The sequence below is a fragment of the Diadema antillarum genome, unplaced genomic scaffold (assembly GCF_040938485.1).
Source record: "Diadema antillarum isolate AM-2024a unplaced genomic scaffold, OU_Dant_1.0 seq00001533_RagTag, whole genome shotgun sequence".
Lineage (NCBI taxonomy): Eukaryota > Metazoa > Echinodermata > Echinoidea > Diadematoida > Diadematidae > Diadema > Diadema antillarum.
The window spans coordinates 369161-382817 of record NW_027272265.1 but is presented as its reverse complement, the minus strand read 5'-3'; the positions used below and the strand labels follow the sequence as shown (position 1 = coordinate 382817).

The 13657-nt window shown below is 39.5% G+C and overlaps 2 protein-coding genes across 2 annotated transcripts in view; one reads left to right on the top strand and one right to left on the bottom strand.

Annotated features, from left to right (window-relative positions):
- The window catches only part of LOC139710450 (pseudouridylate synthase 7 homolog), a 140492-nt gene that overhangs the window by 29650 nt on the left and 97185 nt on the right, over nucleotides 1-13657 (top strand). The gene's annotated exons all lie outside the window — the stretch shown is intronic.
- LOC139710453 (uncharacterized) lies at nucleotides 9626-13030 on the bottom strand. The gene has a single exon (XM_071622370.1). The coding sequence runs from the start codon at nucleotides 13028-13030 to the stop codon at nucleotides 9626-9628; it is 3405 nt and encodes a 1134-aa protein (XP_071478471.1).

Sequence of the window (13657 nt, the reverse complement as noted above, 5' to 3'; positions counted from 1 at the left end):
ACTATCACTGAATGAGAGGACTAAAACATTTTCTGACATCACTGCAGGATAGATAGAAAGAAAATGTAAACAGAATTTAACATATTTTCATATTTCTAGCAAAATTAAAGAGCACTTGACTTAAATTTGTGCCTTTTTCAGAAAGCAGGAGGAACAATATTACTGTTAACATGACATGTAAAAAGTTGTGGGAATGCATACTTTTTGTTGAAAAATATGAAATTTTTTTAATTCTTTCTTTACATAGTTGCTCTGCAGTGATGTTACAAACTGTTGTAGTCTTCTTGTCTGGCGATGGTGGCACGGAAACTTTACTTTAAGTTTTGAACAGATTGTCCAATTTTCCTTAAACTTCACCGATGTGTTCTACTAAATATATTGCTGCATTCACTCAATCCCCAGATGTATTTGGGTGAACTTATCCTTTAACTATTCGAAATGTCAGTGGGTGTGGACAGCCATTACACCCTGTGCACCTGGAATTTTAGCGGCTTTCTTCTTCTTCTTCTTCTCCTTCTTTTTCAAGTGACTTTTCGCAACTTTGGCTGAGAATTAAAGTTTTTCCCATGGGTCTACTTTGGCCTTTAGGCACAACCCCATGTTCTGATCTGGGAGCGACAAAATGTGTCCAGACCCTGATGAAAAGTTTGAAGCTGATGAGAGTGTCAAAATAAAACAAAAATAAGAACAGCTGAAAAGCAGCTGTAAAAGGTAGGAGCTAGAAAATGGAAGGCACTAACAGACATATCACGTCAAGGTGTGTTCTCCACAGATTAATTTTGTTAAGTTGGAAAAAAAAATCCTGCCTTAGATCTATGAAATATGAATGATATTTTATATTTGAAAAATATTGAATAATCATCATTATCAACACAACAAGTAAGTCAAGTTTGTGTGCCTAAGCATATTGTGCAATGAAATTTCCCTTGTTTCAGGGCATAATGGTACACATTTTCACTGGGAAATAATTTGCATTGTGTTTGAGTAACCTGCTGGAATGCATTTTAATGTCCTCAGATCTATACTGTATAGACAGTATGTCTAGTGAGTTTTCTTTTTCATGGATCAGATTTCCTGACAATATGGCAAGTGGTTTATTTTTGCGATCATGGGCAACAACATTGTGCAGATAAATGTACAGGTACACGAGAATTCCACATTCATGTCAGGATCAGTGTTCAAATTTTGGTGTGTTGTCAATTTTGAAAATAGCACCCAACTCGTGAAAATCTAAAAAATGAAAGCTTCACAAAACGTATGGCATATATACAGTAACTGACACTTTATCTGCATTTTCAATTAATTCAAACTTTGATGCATCGTTTTATGATTGGATAACTACTTTTTACTAATTTTTCTATTCATGTTTGTTTTTTCCGGGGGGGGGGGGGGGGGGGGGGGGGGGGGGGAGGAATAGAGGGGAGGCAGTTACAAGCCCCTCTTCAGTAAGGACACGAACATTGTTTCACTGTGGCATTTCATAACCTACAGTGACTTCAGAATACGGGTATGCTGGACAGTAGAACTGGTGAGCAAAAAAAAAACTGTGGGTAGTTTGAACAGCTGCATCGTTTGGGCATTAGGTCACATTGGGGATTCACCTGTGAGTGGTGTAGTGACCCAATTTTTATTCCCTCTTTTATTTTTATTCTCTAAGAGGGTAGGGGGTGGGATCTTTGTGCTGAGTAATTATACATCACAGTCCAGGGTATAGACAAATGTCTCCCATGTGTTGCATATGTTGGCATGTGACCAGATTAACACGTGATTGCAGCTGTTATTTATCTGGGTTTGTATAATCTTAATTGTGCTTGTAGCGCTATGGACAAGTTAATTTGTGTCCTGATTCTCTCCTTTTATATATTTAAGAGGAGGAAGGTGTCATTCAAAATATATAAAAAAATCATAAAATTATGCTCTTCATTATTCCACATCACAGAAAAGAGGAGTTAGGATAAGTCCTGTCCATCTGAGGCCTTGGGAAGCTGAAGAGAGACTTCAAAAGACCAGATGGAAATCTGTCTAATTGATGCTATTAATCACATCAACTTTAACTGCCCACTTGTTGAGTGTTTACTGTACTTATGAATGGTAATTTATCTTTCGGTTGTATTGTTTTGACTGTGGTGGAAGGAGCTGTAATAAGAAGAGGTGGCCCATGAAGTGCTCTTAAAGGGTTACTAATTTGAGGATTTTTTTTGTCAAGAGGAATGTATTAAGTGTAATTTATGGTGTGATATATATTCCCTGATCAAAGAAGTGTTAGAGAGAAGGAGTGGAATCTCGTGCAATTTGTGCAAATTGATGCGAAAGTTATATAGCATGACAACGGATTGCTTAGCATTTTTTTTTTTTTTTTTTTTTGGCTTTGCTGTTCCATGCTTCAAGCTGCTCTTTGACACAGTTAATAGAATGTGGAGACCAACAAGGAGGTTCTTGATTTTAGGAAGCTGTATTTCAGAGGAAATTTTAAAATCATGTATGGAACTTTGCTGGGAATACTGGTATGCAAAAAATCCTTTTAATTTTTCTTCAAATCCTCTTGTTATCAATATCCTAGGACTGAAAAAAACCCAGGATTATTAATGCCTCACAAAAAGTTCTATTGCATGACAGTTAACATTTGCACATCTTTCCAGACATTTGTACATAATTTTGGAATGTTAAATCTTTCGGATAAAGTAGTTGGCTAATGCATATTTGTGCGTGTTTAGCAGCATCTTACAGATAAAGAAGCTCAATCTTTTACTGATTTTACTTGGAATGTTCTGTTCTCTACACACGAAATAGTTGCTGCCAAAAATAAAGAGAGGGGCAGCAAACTGCTGCTCACTTAGTTAAATGTGATTGAGGAATGACAAATACTTTAATGGAAGTGCTGTCTTTTGTCAAAGCTATTTGTTGAAACCTACAATAGAGTGGCATTTTAAAGGACAAGTTCACCTTCATAAACATAAGGATTGAGAAAATGCAACAATATTAGTAGAACACATCAGTGAAAGTTTGAGGAAAATTGGACAATCGATGCAAAAGTTATGAATTTTTAAAATTTTTGTGTTGGAACCGCTGGATGAGGAGACTACTACAGCTTGTGAGTCATATGCGTACAACAGGATAAAGAAAATGTAAAGAAAATTCAACATATTTTCACTTTTTTCGCATAATAAAAGAGCACTTGACTTGTCTCTTTCTAAAAGCAGGGGGAATAATATTACCCCTTACATATGTCGGTAACGAGTCAAGGGAATATGTACTTTTTTCAAAAGATGGAATTTTGTGAAATTCTCTTTATATTTTCCTTATATTGTTGTACGCATGTGACATCTAAGTTATTCATACACTGCAGTAGTCTTCTCATCCAGCGGTTACTACACAAAAACTTCAAAAATTCATAACTTTTGAACGGGTTGTCCGATTTTCCTCAAACTTTCAATGACGTGTTCTCCTAATATTGCTACATTCTCTCAATCCTTATGTTTATGAGGGTGAACTTGTCCTTTAAGTTCTTGGCGGCATGGAGCGTGGGTACAAGGGAGAGATTCTAGTTTCTTCTCTTTCTCTAACACCCCCCTGCTCTGATCATGATTTCTGTTGGGCGAGGTTGTTAATGTCCTGATTTGCAGCACCTTTTCAAAATAGTGTAAAGCTTCTCCCTACAGTGTTAAGCAACTGGTGGTGGATAATCTCTTCCTTAAAGCCTGGCAATCCAGCAGCTGTGTTACCACCCTTACCTTTTCCTCTTCACTGCCCCTCAATACTGTACCCCTTCCTTCTTCTTTACCCCCCCCCCCCCCACCATGCTTTTGTCTATTAAAATGCACTCAGCCTTTGAGTGCTGTCTTCCCCTACGAGTGTTTGTGACCCAGATACGGAGTGACTTTCATACTTAAATCTTATTTATCCTGTCTCCATAACTTCAGGAAGTGATGTCTTCTGATTTATGTGACAGACTTAAGTACATGGACAGCTATTACACCTTGTTAGCACATTTGGAATCTCTTCATTGGATGCAAAAACTAGCCATGAGTCAATTTTGTATCAGTATCAAGTCCTTTATCTCAGCTTGATTCTTCTCACAAGGAATAGTTAATTTTCTCTTATTTTATCCGTTTACAGCAATGTTAAAAGCAAAATAGAAATGAACACTGTCAAACATTCAAACAATGGTTCTGACACCATTGAAAATCTGCAAACCTACAATTTCTCTAGTATTCTCAAGCAGTCATAATTGAAGATGAAAGGTGAAAATCGTCAAACAGTTTTCATATGCCATACACAAACATCCAAAACCTAAGGAGCTACATTCTTGTATGATTATTCAATCTTGAAATTAGTCTGAAGACTATATTTAACTCGCAGCTATGTGTAGCATGGTAACCATGTGAAACTCTATTCTATTAACAGCAAAATATGGAGTGCATGTTGTACTTAGACTTTGAAATCTTTGTCCCCCCCCAAAAAAAAAAAAAAAAATTAAAAAAGATTGATCAATGGCAACAATGATTTCACCTAAGGACAATTTTGCTGGATGAACGCTGTGCTCCAAACTTTCCAAAGGGAAGGGATCTAAATAAAACAATCAAGGAAGTCAACTGTTGAGATATATTTAGCTCCTACGAAGCAACCTACTTGTAACAGAGGCTCAAACCTTCTTGGGAAAGACACAAGGTGCAGCAATGTGTGGATGGAGGGCTGGGTTCCAGCACTTTTTGTGTCTCTCCAGATGAAGGTCAATTTCCATCTCTGATGTGAACATGGTCCAGCACAGTTTAAAGGGAAGGTAAACCCAAAGAGCAATGTGGATTGAGTGAAAGCAGCAACATTAGTATAACACATCATTGAAAGTTTGAGGAAAATTGGACAATCGATACAAAAGTTATGAATTTTTAAAGTTTTGGTGTTGGAACCGCTGGATGAGGAGACTACTAGAGGATATGACGTATGAGTGGACAACAATACAAAGAAAATATAAAGGAAATTCAACAAAAATTCACTTTTCTAGAATTATGAAAGAGCAGTGGACCAACCGCTTTCAGAAAGCAGGGGGAATGATTGCTACCCTTAACATGTGTCAATATCAAGTTGATGGAATTTGTAATTTTCATGAAAAATGGATTTTTGTAGTATTTTCTTTATATTTTCTTGGTATTGTTGTCCACTTATACGTCATAACCTCGAGTAGTCTCCTCATCCAGCCGTTCCAACACCAAAACTTTAAAAATTCATAACTTTTGCATCGATTGTCCGATTTTCTTCAAACTTTCACTGATGTGTTCTACTAATGTTGCTGCTTTCACTCAGTCCACATTGTTCTTGAGGTTTATCTTCCCTTTAATGTGTGTATTGACATTGCTTCTTTCTTCTGATACTTTAACCCGTTGAGGATGAGTCCGAGTATACTCGGGCTAGTGTTAATGGGAAATGTGTGTTGCAGCAAAATCAGCCCCATCCTCAACAGGTTAAGCAACTGTGTCTACTACGTAGAGTCCAACATATACATTAATGTTTACATGTATCTAAAAAGGGGACTGCAAAGAGAGAGACACACTAGTTGGAATCAAATGACACTTATGCATTAGTTTCTAATTTTTTCCTTTTTTAAAGCTGTGTAGTAAAGAAAGATCTGTTTTAAGCACATCCTAAAAAGGGATGGAAAGATTTAGATGATAGATATTGTCACTCAAAGAAAATTAATAATTTTGTTAGTTTTCCTTTGGTTCAAGTATATTGCTGTTTTTGGATGTTTTGCATCACAGTCAAAATATTTAACTATTTAGCAGGTAACTGCTGGCATAGAAGACAAAGGCAATAAGAGGCCTCTTCACACTAGAAAAACAGGGTGAGCCAGTTAGCCACCCAGAGTAATACATGATAACATCCTGCGTGCCTGTAACAATTACCAGTTCATTCTCTGTGTTGGTACATGGCTCTTGCTTGTTAATAAAATGATTTCCAAGAACCTCATTAGGCCCCCCCCACATCCAATCGCCACTGGGGCCTCACTACGATGAGTCCATCCATTGCTCAGTGTGAACAGGTACGACACCTGTTCCCCACTTATATGTGGGGATAAACCAGCTCGGGTTCGTTCATACAAGATCCTGTTCCTTCCATATCTCATAACACCTCATAATAAAGGCAAACTAGTGTTTTCAAACTGGATTCCAGTCATTGACTTTGTTAGTACATTGGAAGTCATGAATAGTATTTGAAAACTAGTGCTTCCAAACTGGATTCCAATCACTAAATTTGTTACATAGGAAGTCATGATTTGTTAAGTGAAAAGTAGTGTTTTTAATGTGGATTCCAGTAATTGAATCTTTAGGAACTCAAAGATTGATGATGAAAACTAATATGTTCAAACTTCATCCCAGTCATTGTAATTTGTTAAATAGCAACTCATGAATAGTGTGGTATAGTGGAAATTGATGTTTTCAAATTGTATCTCAACCACTCATATTTGTTTAGTAGGAACTCATAAAGGGATATTTCACTTACAGGGTATTCAGGAAAAAGTATGCCCAAATCTTTGAACACTTATAATCCACCACATTCTTGCTATAACACAGTCATAAACATCTTGATGCACCATTACTTTTGTGTCTTACGGCAAGCTATTACCAATCTTATTACTACTTTGTGTGGCAAATGTGAATTAGTTGACAAACACACATCTTTGTTGCATTTTGCATCAGGGATGGTTTATTTGCACATGCTAGTATACAATATGCGCTGTGTTATCAAAAAAAGTACACAATTTAATTTTTTCTCTGATAAAAATGTTTATACTCTCATGCAAGGACAAAATTGCAGTCATGGTATCATAATCATCACATAATGTTCTCCGATATACACTTTAAATGAATGCATATAATACACAATAAACATCTGTACCCAATATACAGTCAAGTAGAGTATGTACACAGAAATATATCACATGTCTATTTTTTTCCCCCAACACACTGTAAGACAATAACAGCATTTGTAGAAATGTCTTGCTGCTCAGGACACACACTACCATAAATCTTTTCAAAGATGCCGAATAAAAGAAACACACTGTATATGCATTGAAACAATAGATTGTGCTTTCTTTGTAGATTTAAAAATAGGATGGTGCTATATATATTGTAATTCTTGTAGCCTTCATTTTACAAAGGGCAGTGGAACCTTGGTTGAATATAACAGAACCCTGTGGTAACAAGGTAATTTTGAGGATCCCAATTCTTTTCATTTCTTTGCTTTGTTCCCTGATATAGTAAGAAACCACATAAAACAAGTTGATTGTCATGGTGTTTAGATCCTCATCAAAACTTAGTTCCCCTGTCATAGATGGGATGGAAACTTTGGACCGGTTGATCAGGCTCATGCTGAAATTTCAATTCTGGTAATAAAACCAGACAGGAATTGTCATCGAATTTCTGCAGCAAGTGTATATGAATACTGTAAAACCAGGTTTAGGTTTAGGAATGTTTAAGGAGCAGTTAGGGATGAACTCCACAAATCTTTGCAAAGCCTTTAATAACATCATGAAGCTCCTCAGCTAGTAATAACAACAATAACATGGAAAATTTATGAAGTCCTCATATGTTCAGTTCAATGACCCATCAACAGTTATCTGCAATGTTTATACATTTTTAATGAGGTCAAAAAGTAGTTATTGAGTCAGTTATAATAGTTAGGATAGTGTAGGACAGATTTTTGATCATGACTGCTTGGGGAGACCCATCTCCAACTCACATTCATAGAGACATATCTGACATTTTGTGAATAATAAACATCGAACCTATTTAAGACTAACCTTTCAAATTTCTGCTAATTTTTCATATCAGAAGTATTCCCTAAATTGCAGTAAACATCACTGACTGATGAGCAGGAATGCTGTAATTTTGAATTACATTTATTTTGACAATATTCATGGGAGTTGTGATTCAAACATGATATTGCAAGTATGCTATGGACTAGTCCATTGGACTATTCCAGAGATAATGGTAAATTCCAAAATTCTGTTTGTCTGGACGAGCACTAATCCTAAGACTTAACACCTCTTGCAAAGGGCCTTTGGTCATTCTTGGGTATTTTTTTTTCATACTCATTTTGGTGATGCCAAGAAATTTCCCATTGCCTGTCCAGCTCTGGCAAGTAAGGAAATTAACTAGTGAGATCCATAGCCGCAGCATTGTCAATGAATCTTAGTCAGTACAAGATGCACTATTCCTCCTAGCTACTTTGTAGTAAGACAAACTGAAATAAAATGATTTCCCTTTGAACAGTGTTTGTGATACAACATATTGATTCATCAAATGGGATCCATGATTTCATTTCTGCAGGAACTTGAAAATACGTACATGTGATATGCCACTCTTCCAAATCATTGTTGGTTTTATACAACAAACTGGGAATGCTTCATGACAGAGTAGAAAACAATTCGTTCATGGACATACTGGATTAAATTTGTGGCTCTACTGTATTTTCTCTTTGAGCAATCAGAAACTACCATAATCCCTCAAAATCAAAGTGCAACACCATTCCACACATATCATAATGCGATGATCAAAGAAAGATTTGACATAGTCATGACACTGGTCTTGAATGCCTGCAGCACATGGCTATTAAAGATGAGGAACTTGGTGGCACATCATTAAAAGTATCTTCTGCTAATTATCTGTCAAATCTACCTGTATCCCTGTTATATTTATAAAATTCAATGTATCTTTAGCAACCCATTCCTCCTCCCCCTCCCAGTATCTATATCCCTCGAGGACTAGTTTCTCCTTCCACAAGAAGCTGTCTTGTTTCTCCCAGGGGATTGAAGAGGATGTTGCCCAGGTGTGCTCTCACATGATCAATGTCAGGTGGTATTAATAATTGATGTTAAATTTGTGATTTTTTTTAATTCTTCAACTTGCCCCTTTCAATGGGCCCCGTCTGAGTCAGAACTTGGACTATTTCAGTAATGTCATCTGACGTTAAGGCTGTGATGTTGAGTTCACGTTGGATATGATCTTGTCAGCAGTTGTTCTAATTTGGATAAGTGAGCAATGACAACTACTTTGGTGAAATAGATGTCCTTGTATACAGCTAAAATCGTTCTCCAGAGTATATAGCTGCACCAAAAGATTTTTCACAATTTACCATCATTGTGCAAGTGATTCAACATGCTGCATAAAAGCTGTGTAAAATACTGTAATTAGTTTGGTGCATCCATTGGAGTGGTACTGCAGAACATTGAAACTGCTGCATACATTTTGATTTCACAACACAAGTGAGCCACAACAAGTACATGATGCACAATTATACATTTCCAATTCATCTACCATGGTTATGGCAATAATTAATCATACAAACAACACTTTCAGTGTGAGATCACAAAGGTAAAGTACAAGTATATAAAAGATTTAAAGATAATGTCTGCCCATCCTTTTTTTTTTAAATCACAACTCCTCTTCTCAGTAGTCATAATCATTCTCCTTTTTTCCAGCTCTACAGAAAATGCCTACCTGTGCATGTTAACTGTTTTGCAGCTGGATTGGTTAAAATTTCTGTACAAACTGTTCAAATGTTGCTTATGTTTTCAGCATGATATTCAAAAAGTCAGGTGTAAAGCCTGATAGGACTGTTGTGCACATCATAACACTGTATCTTCTTGGATGCGAAGAGTTCGTCTCTGACTGGGTTTGTTGAAAAATTTGCTCGTGTTGCAGTAAGTTGTACGCCGTGTCTCTAAGTCTTGCATCATGGCAGAATGCCTGGCATCGAATGGATTCATATACATCTGCCTGTTTGGCTGTGTTGTATTCATATCTATGAGCATTAGATCATCCATATTTGAGTAATAAGATGGCATAGGCCGCCGAAGACTCCTTCGGAAGACTTCGGCTGCTGCTGAGGCAGGTCTCTGCGATGGCCTTTGCACAACAACCGCTTCATCATAGCTATCCCTCTTCTTCTTTGTGCGCAAGTAGCAGTAAGCTACGATGAGGATGACGGCAAAAACAGACACAGCCCCACTGGCAATGGCTATGAACTGCATGCTGAAAATAGGGTTGCCTGATGGAGTTTGGATGGTTTCAGCCCATATGCAATTTTCCTCACCAATGGCACTCTCACCTCCTTGATTGAAAGCTATTACACAGATCCTATATGTTGAATCTTTCTGCAACTTGCTCATAGAGAAGAGATTGACATCTGGATGTATGGGAATACTCTTGACTACTGTGCGATCCCCAACAAGACTGTAGAAGACCCTGTAACCTGCAACCTCACCAATATCACTCTGCGACCAGCTAAGTGTGATGACATCTCTTGCAGACTCTACGACTGAGACCTTTGTCGGTGTTCCTGGCTTGCGATACTGACAAAGCGGACCACCGTATACCTTTGGGCAGGTGCAACGAATCTGCTTGCTGGGTGGGACTGCACTTGGCATCATTTTCAATTCGGATTGTGGCTTTCGTGCTCTGACAACGCTATTAAATGCAGCCAGAAGCTCCTTCTCAGAGCTGACATTTTCACTCTCAGACTCCTTACTCTCAACTGGTACACTGGTGCAGGTTCCACCATTTCTGCAGGGGTTAGGATTGCACTTCAAGTGAGGTACAATAGTTCCCAGTGGGGTTTCAGTAGATCCACCAAAGATTGGTGGTAGAGCTGTTCCCCAAGGAATTTTGCGATTTGCAACTCTTGTTGTGAATGTTGAAAATGTTGGTACCAATGTTCTGTCTGCCATCTTTGGATGACCGGTCCGTTTGTTGGCAGTGAGAGGATGTAGTGTGGTCTTGACACTCCCTTCTCCAGTTACAACTGGATCAGCAGTGGCTGTTGCTGTAGGGATAACAGTTGTTCCATTTGTGATAGCAGGCTTTGTTGGACGTGGGGGCTTTGCTGGAGTTGCCTTGGTTGGTGGCACACCTACAGTTGGTTTTCGAGGTTTGGGAATCATGGTAGTGTTCCCCTGGGCAGTAGACTCTACAGGTGGTATTTTAGGAAGTATTCCAGGTGCAGTTGGAGCATTAGCTGCCAGGATGGACACAGTGTAGGTTATATTGTCCATACCAATAGAATTTCTAGTTTTGCAGGTGTACTGCCCTGAGTCTTCACTACTTGCATTGTAGACAACCAGTGACCCATCACTGTTAACCTTCAGGTGACCAACAGGGTCATATGTTGCCTCATTGCGATATGATGGCACTGAGAGATCCGGTCGGTTTGGAAGGTGCCAGCCAATCCTTGCTGCAGCCTGGCTGGACAGTTCACACGGCAGGGTAAAAGTTGCCCCTATAGACACAGTCTTTTGCTGCCTCTTAGGTAGAGTTGTGATGGTTGGACGAACGCAGCGAAAAGGATTACGAGGGTTGGCCACCAGTCGCAACAAAGGCCTCCGTCTAACATTGGAAGGAGATGCACAGGTAATTTCAGTCGATGCATCCACCTTGTTGCGATTCCTCTGCAACCACTTTGCAAAATCTGACATGTGGCAGTCACAGATAAGCCTTTTGCTGTCCATGGTCATGTGAGACAGAGCAGGCATTCTCGTCAGCATGGCACCATCAATTCTCTCCAGAGGATTCTCAGCCAGTTGCAAGGTTCTAATAGCCGAGTTTTCAGGCAAGGCATCTGCTCTGATCTCCCTCAGAAAGTTGGCATCAAGCCTTAGCGTTCGAAGCTCAGCCATTCCAGTAAACACACCTCGAGAGACACCAGCAATGAGATTGTCCTGCAGGAAAAGCTCCTGAAGAGCAGGTAATGTTCCAAAGGTTGTTTCGTTGAGTGCAGTGATCGCATTTGCTGACATGTCTATGGTCCTCAATTTTTTCATTGAGCTAAACACTCCTGGCTGGATGATTCCAATGCCATTATCAGAGAGTAGAAGTGTCTCTAAGTTGTGCAAGTTCTGGAACAGCCTCTCTGGGAGGGTGGGCATGTCACTTTCTGTGATTTCCAGTCGAGTGAGACTTGGTACAGCATTAAGAATGGTGGCAGGTATCTCATGAACCAGGTGAAATTTGACTGTCTGTAAAGATTGTAACCCCTGGAATAAGTTTGCCGGGAGAGGCTGGAGGAGATCATTTCCAGTGAATTCAATGGTGCGAAGCTTTCCTAGGCCTCTGAACAGAGTAGCAGGCACTCTGTGAATGTGATTCCCCAGTATGTCTATCTCCTCCAGTGTTCCTACACCCTGGAAGATTCCAGCTGGCAGAGCAGTCAGCTTATTGTTGTGGAGGTCTACATGCCGGATTTTGGGCAGATTGTGAAAGATGTTGGCAGGGATCAGTTCTATGTCATTCATTCCGAGGGATACATCGGCCAAGTTGTTCAGGCCTCTGAAGAGATTTTGAGGCAGCAGTTTCAGCTTGTTTGATGCCAGGTGCAGATTTACAAGTGATGATAACCCATTGAATGTGAGAGGTGCCACTGTTTCAATCTGGTTGCTTCGCAGATTTAAGAACTGTAAACGAGCAAGATTGCTAAAAGAGCTTTCATTTATGGTGACAATTTGATTTCGAGAAAGCTCCAAAAGGACCAGAGACACAAGATTATGGACTGCTTGAGGTACTTCAGTCAGTTGATTGGATGAAAGGAGAAGTCTTGATAGAGCACTCAGGGCATCAAATGCAGTGTTTGCTACAGTCACAATCTGATTCCATCCAAGATTTAACATCCTCAGGTCAATGTTGAATTTAAAAGTGTCCGCCCCTATTTCTGTGATGTAATTGTGAGACAAGTCCAGCTTTTTGAGACGGGGAACCTGTTCAAGTTCTGTTGGGGTGATAGTGTTGATGAAATTGTTTGCCAGTAGGAGCACTTGTGTATCTGCTGGGAGCCCTTGAGGTATGCTGAACAAGTTCCCATATCGACAGTCCACTTGCTTGTAAGACCCTGGTCCGAGACTGTAAGTCTGCTGAGGGCTCGAGTCCATGGAACAGCGGCATGGCCTGGGGCATGTTGTCTGCCATGTCTGGCTCTTTGTCAGTCTGAAGATGCCGATGGCAACACATGCAAACAGCAGCAATTTGTGCATTAATCCGTTCATGTTGAGGAGGTGACAAGAGACGATTCCATGTATGATCTTCTGCTTGTGGGGCACCTGTTGCAGGCAATGTCACGTAGCGGCGCTGGCTTTGGGCACCAATCCTTAGAGGCTCCACGAGGCTCCCTAGCACTTTGGGAGACTGCTGGGAAGTCGTCAGCCGCCTCCCGCTACTGCAATGCTAACCTCAGAGTCAGTCGGCCTGTGCAAGGGAGAAGAAGTAAAACACACAAAGGAAGAGATTACTTGGGTGTGGGAGGGCCACTAACGTCATTTTAGCCGTAAAGGATACAGAGGCATCGTGTCAAGAGGGAAGTGAAACTTATTGAGGAAATTACAGACCCCAAAGCCAATGTCATTTGCTGCATTGTCTCCTCTTCAGAGCATGAGTAAGTGAGTAGGTCAACTATGTTTCTAGTGGCAAAGTGCATGACAACTTTTGACAATCCAGTACATGCCTGGATAGACATCAAATGTATGTCATTTCCCCCTCATATTATCCCCCTACCATGCCCTTTATCAGATTTTCATTTTCAGAGTTCGTACATTACTTATCAAATGTTCCGCAATTTTTATATCATACATTTTTTTTTAAGGTAGGGGAGACTTGTACAGTGATACATACATCTG

Bases quoted from the DNA above. Each gene is read 5' to 3' on its own strand.
- LOC139710453 (XM_071622370.1), bottom strand. From the start codon at position 13,030: ATGAACGGATTAATGCACAAATTGCTGCTGTTTGCATGTGTTGCCATC.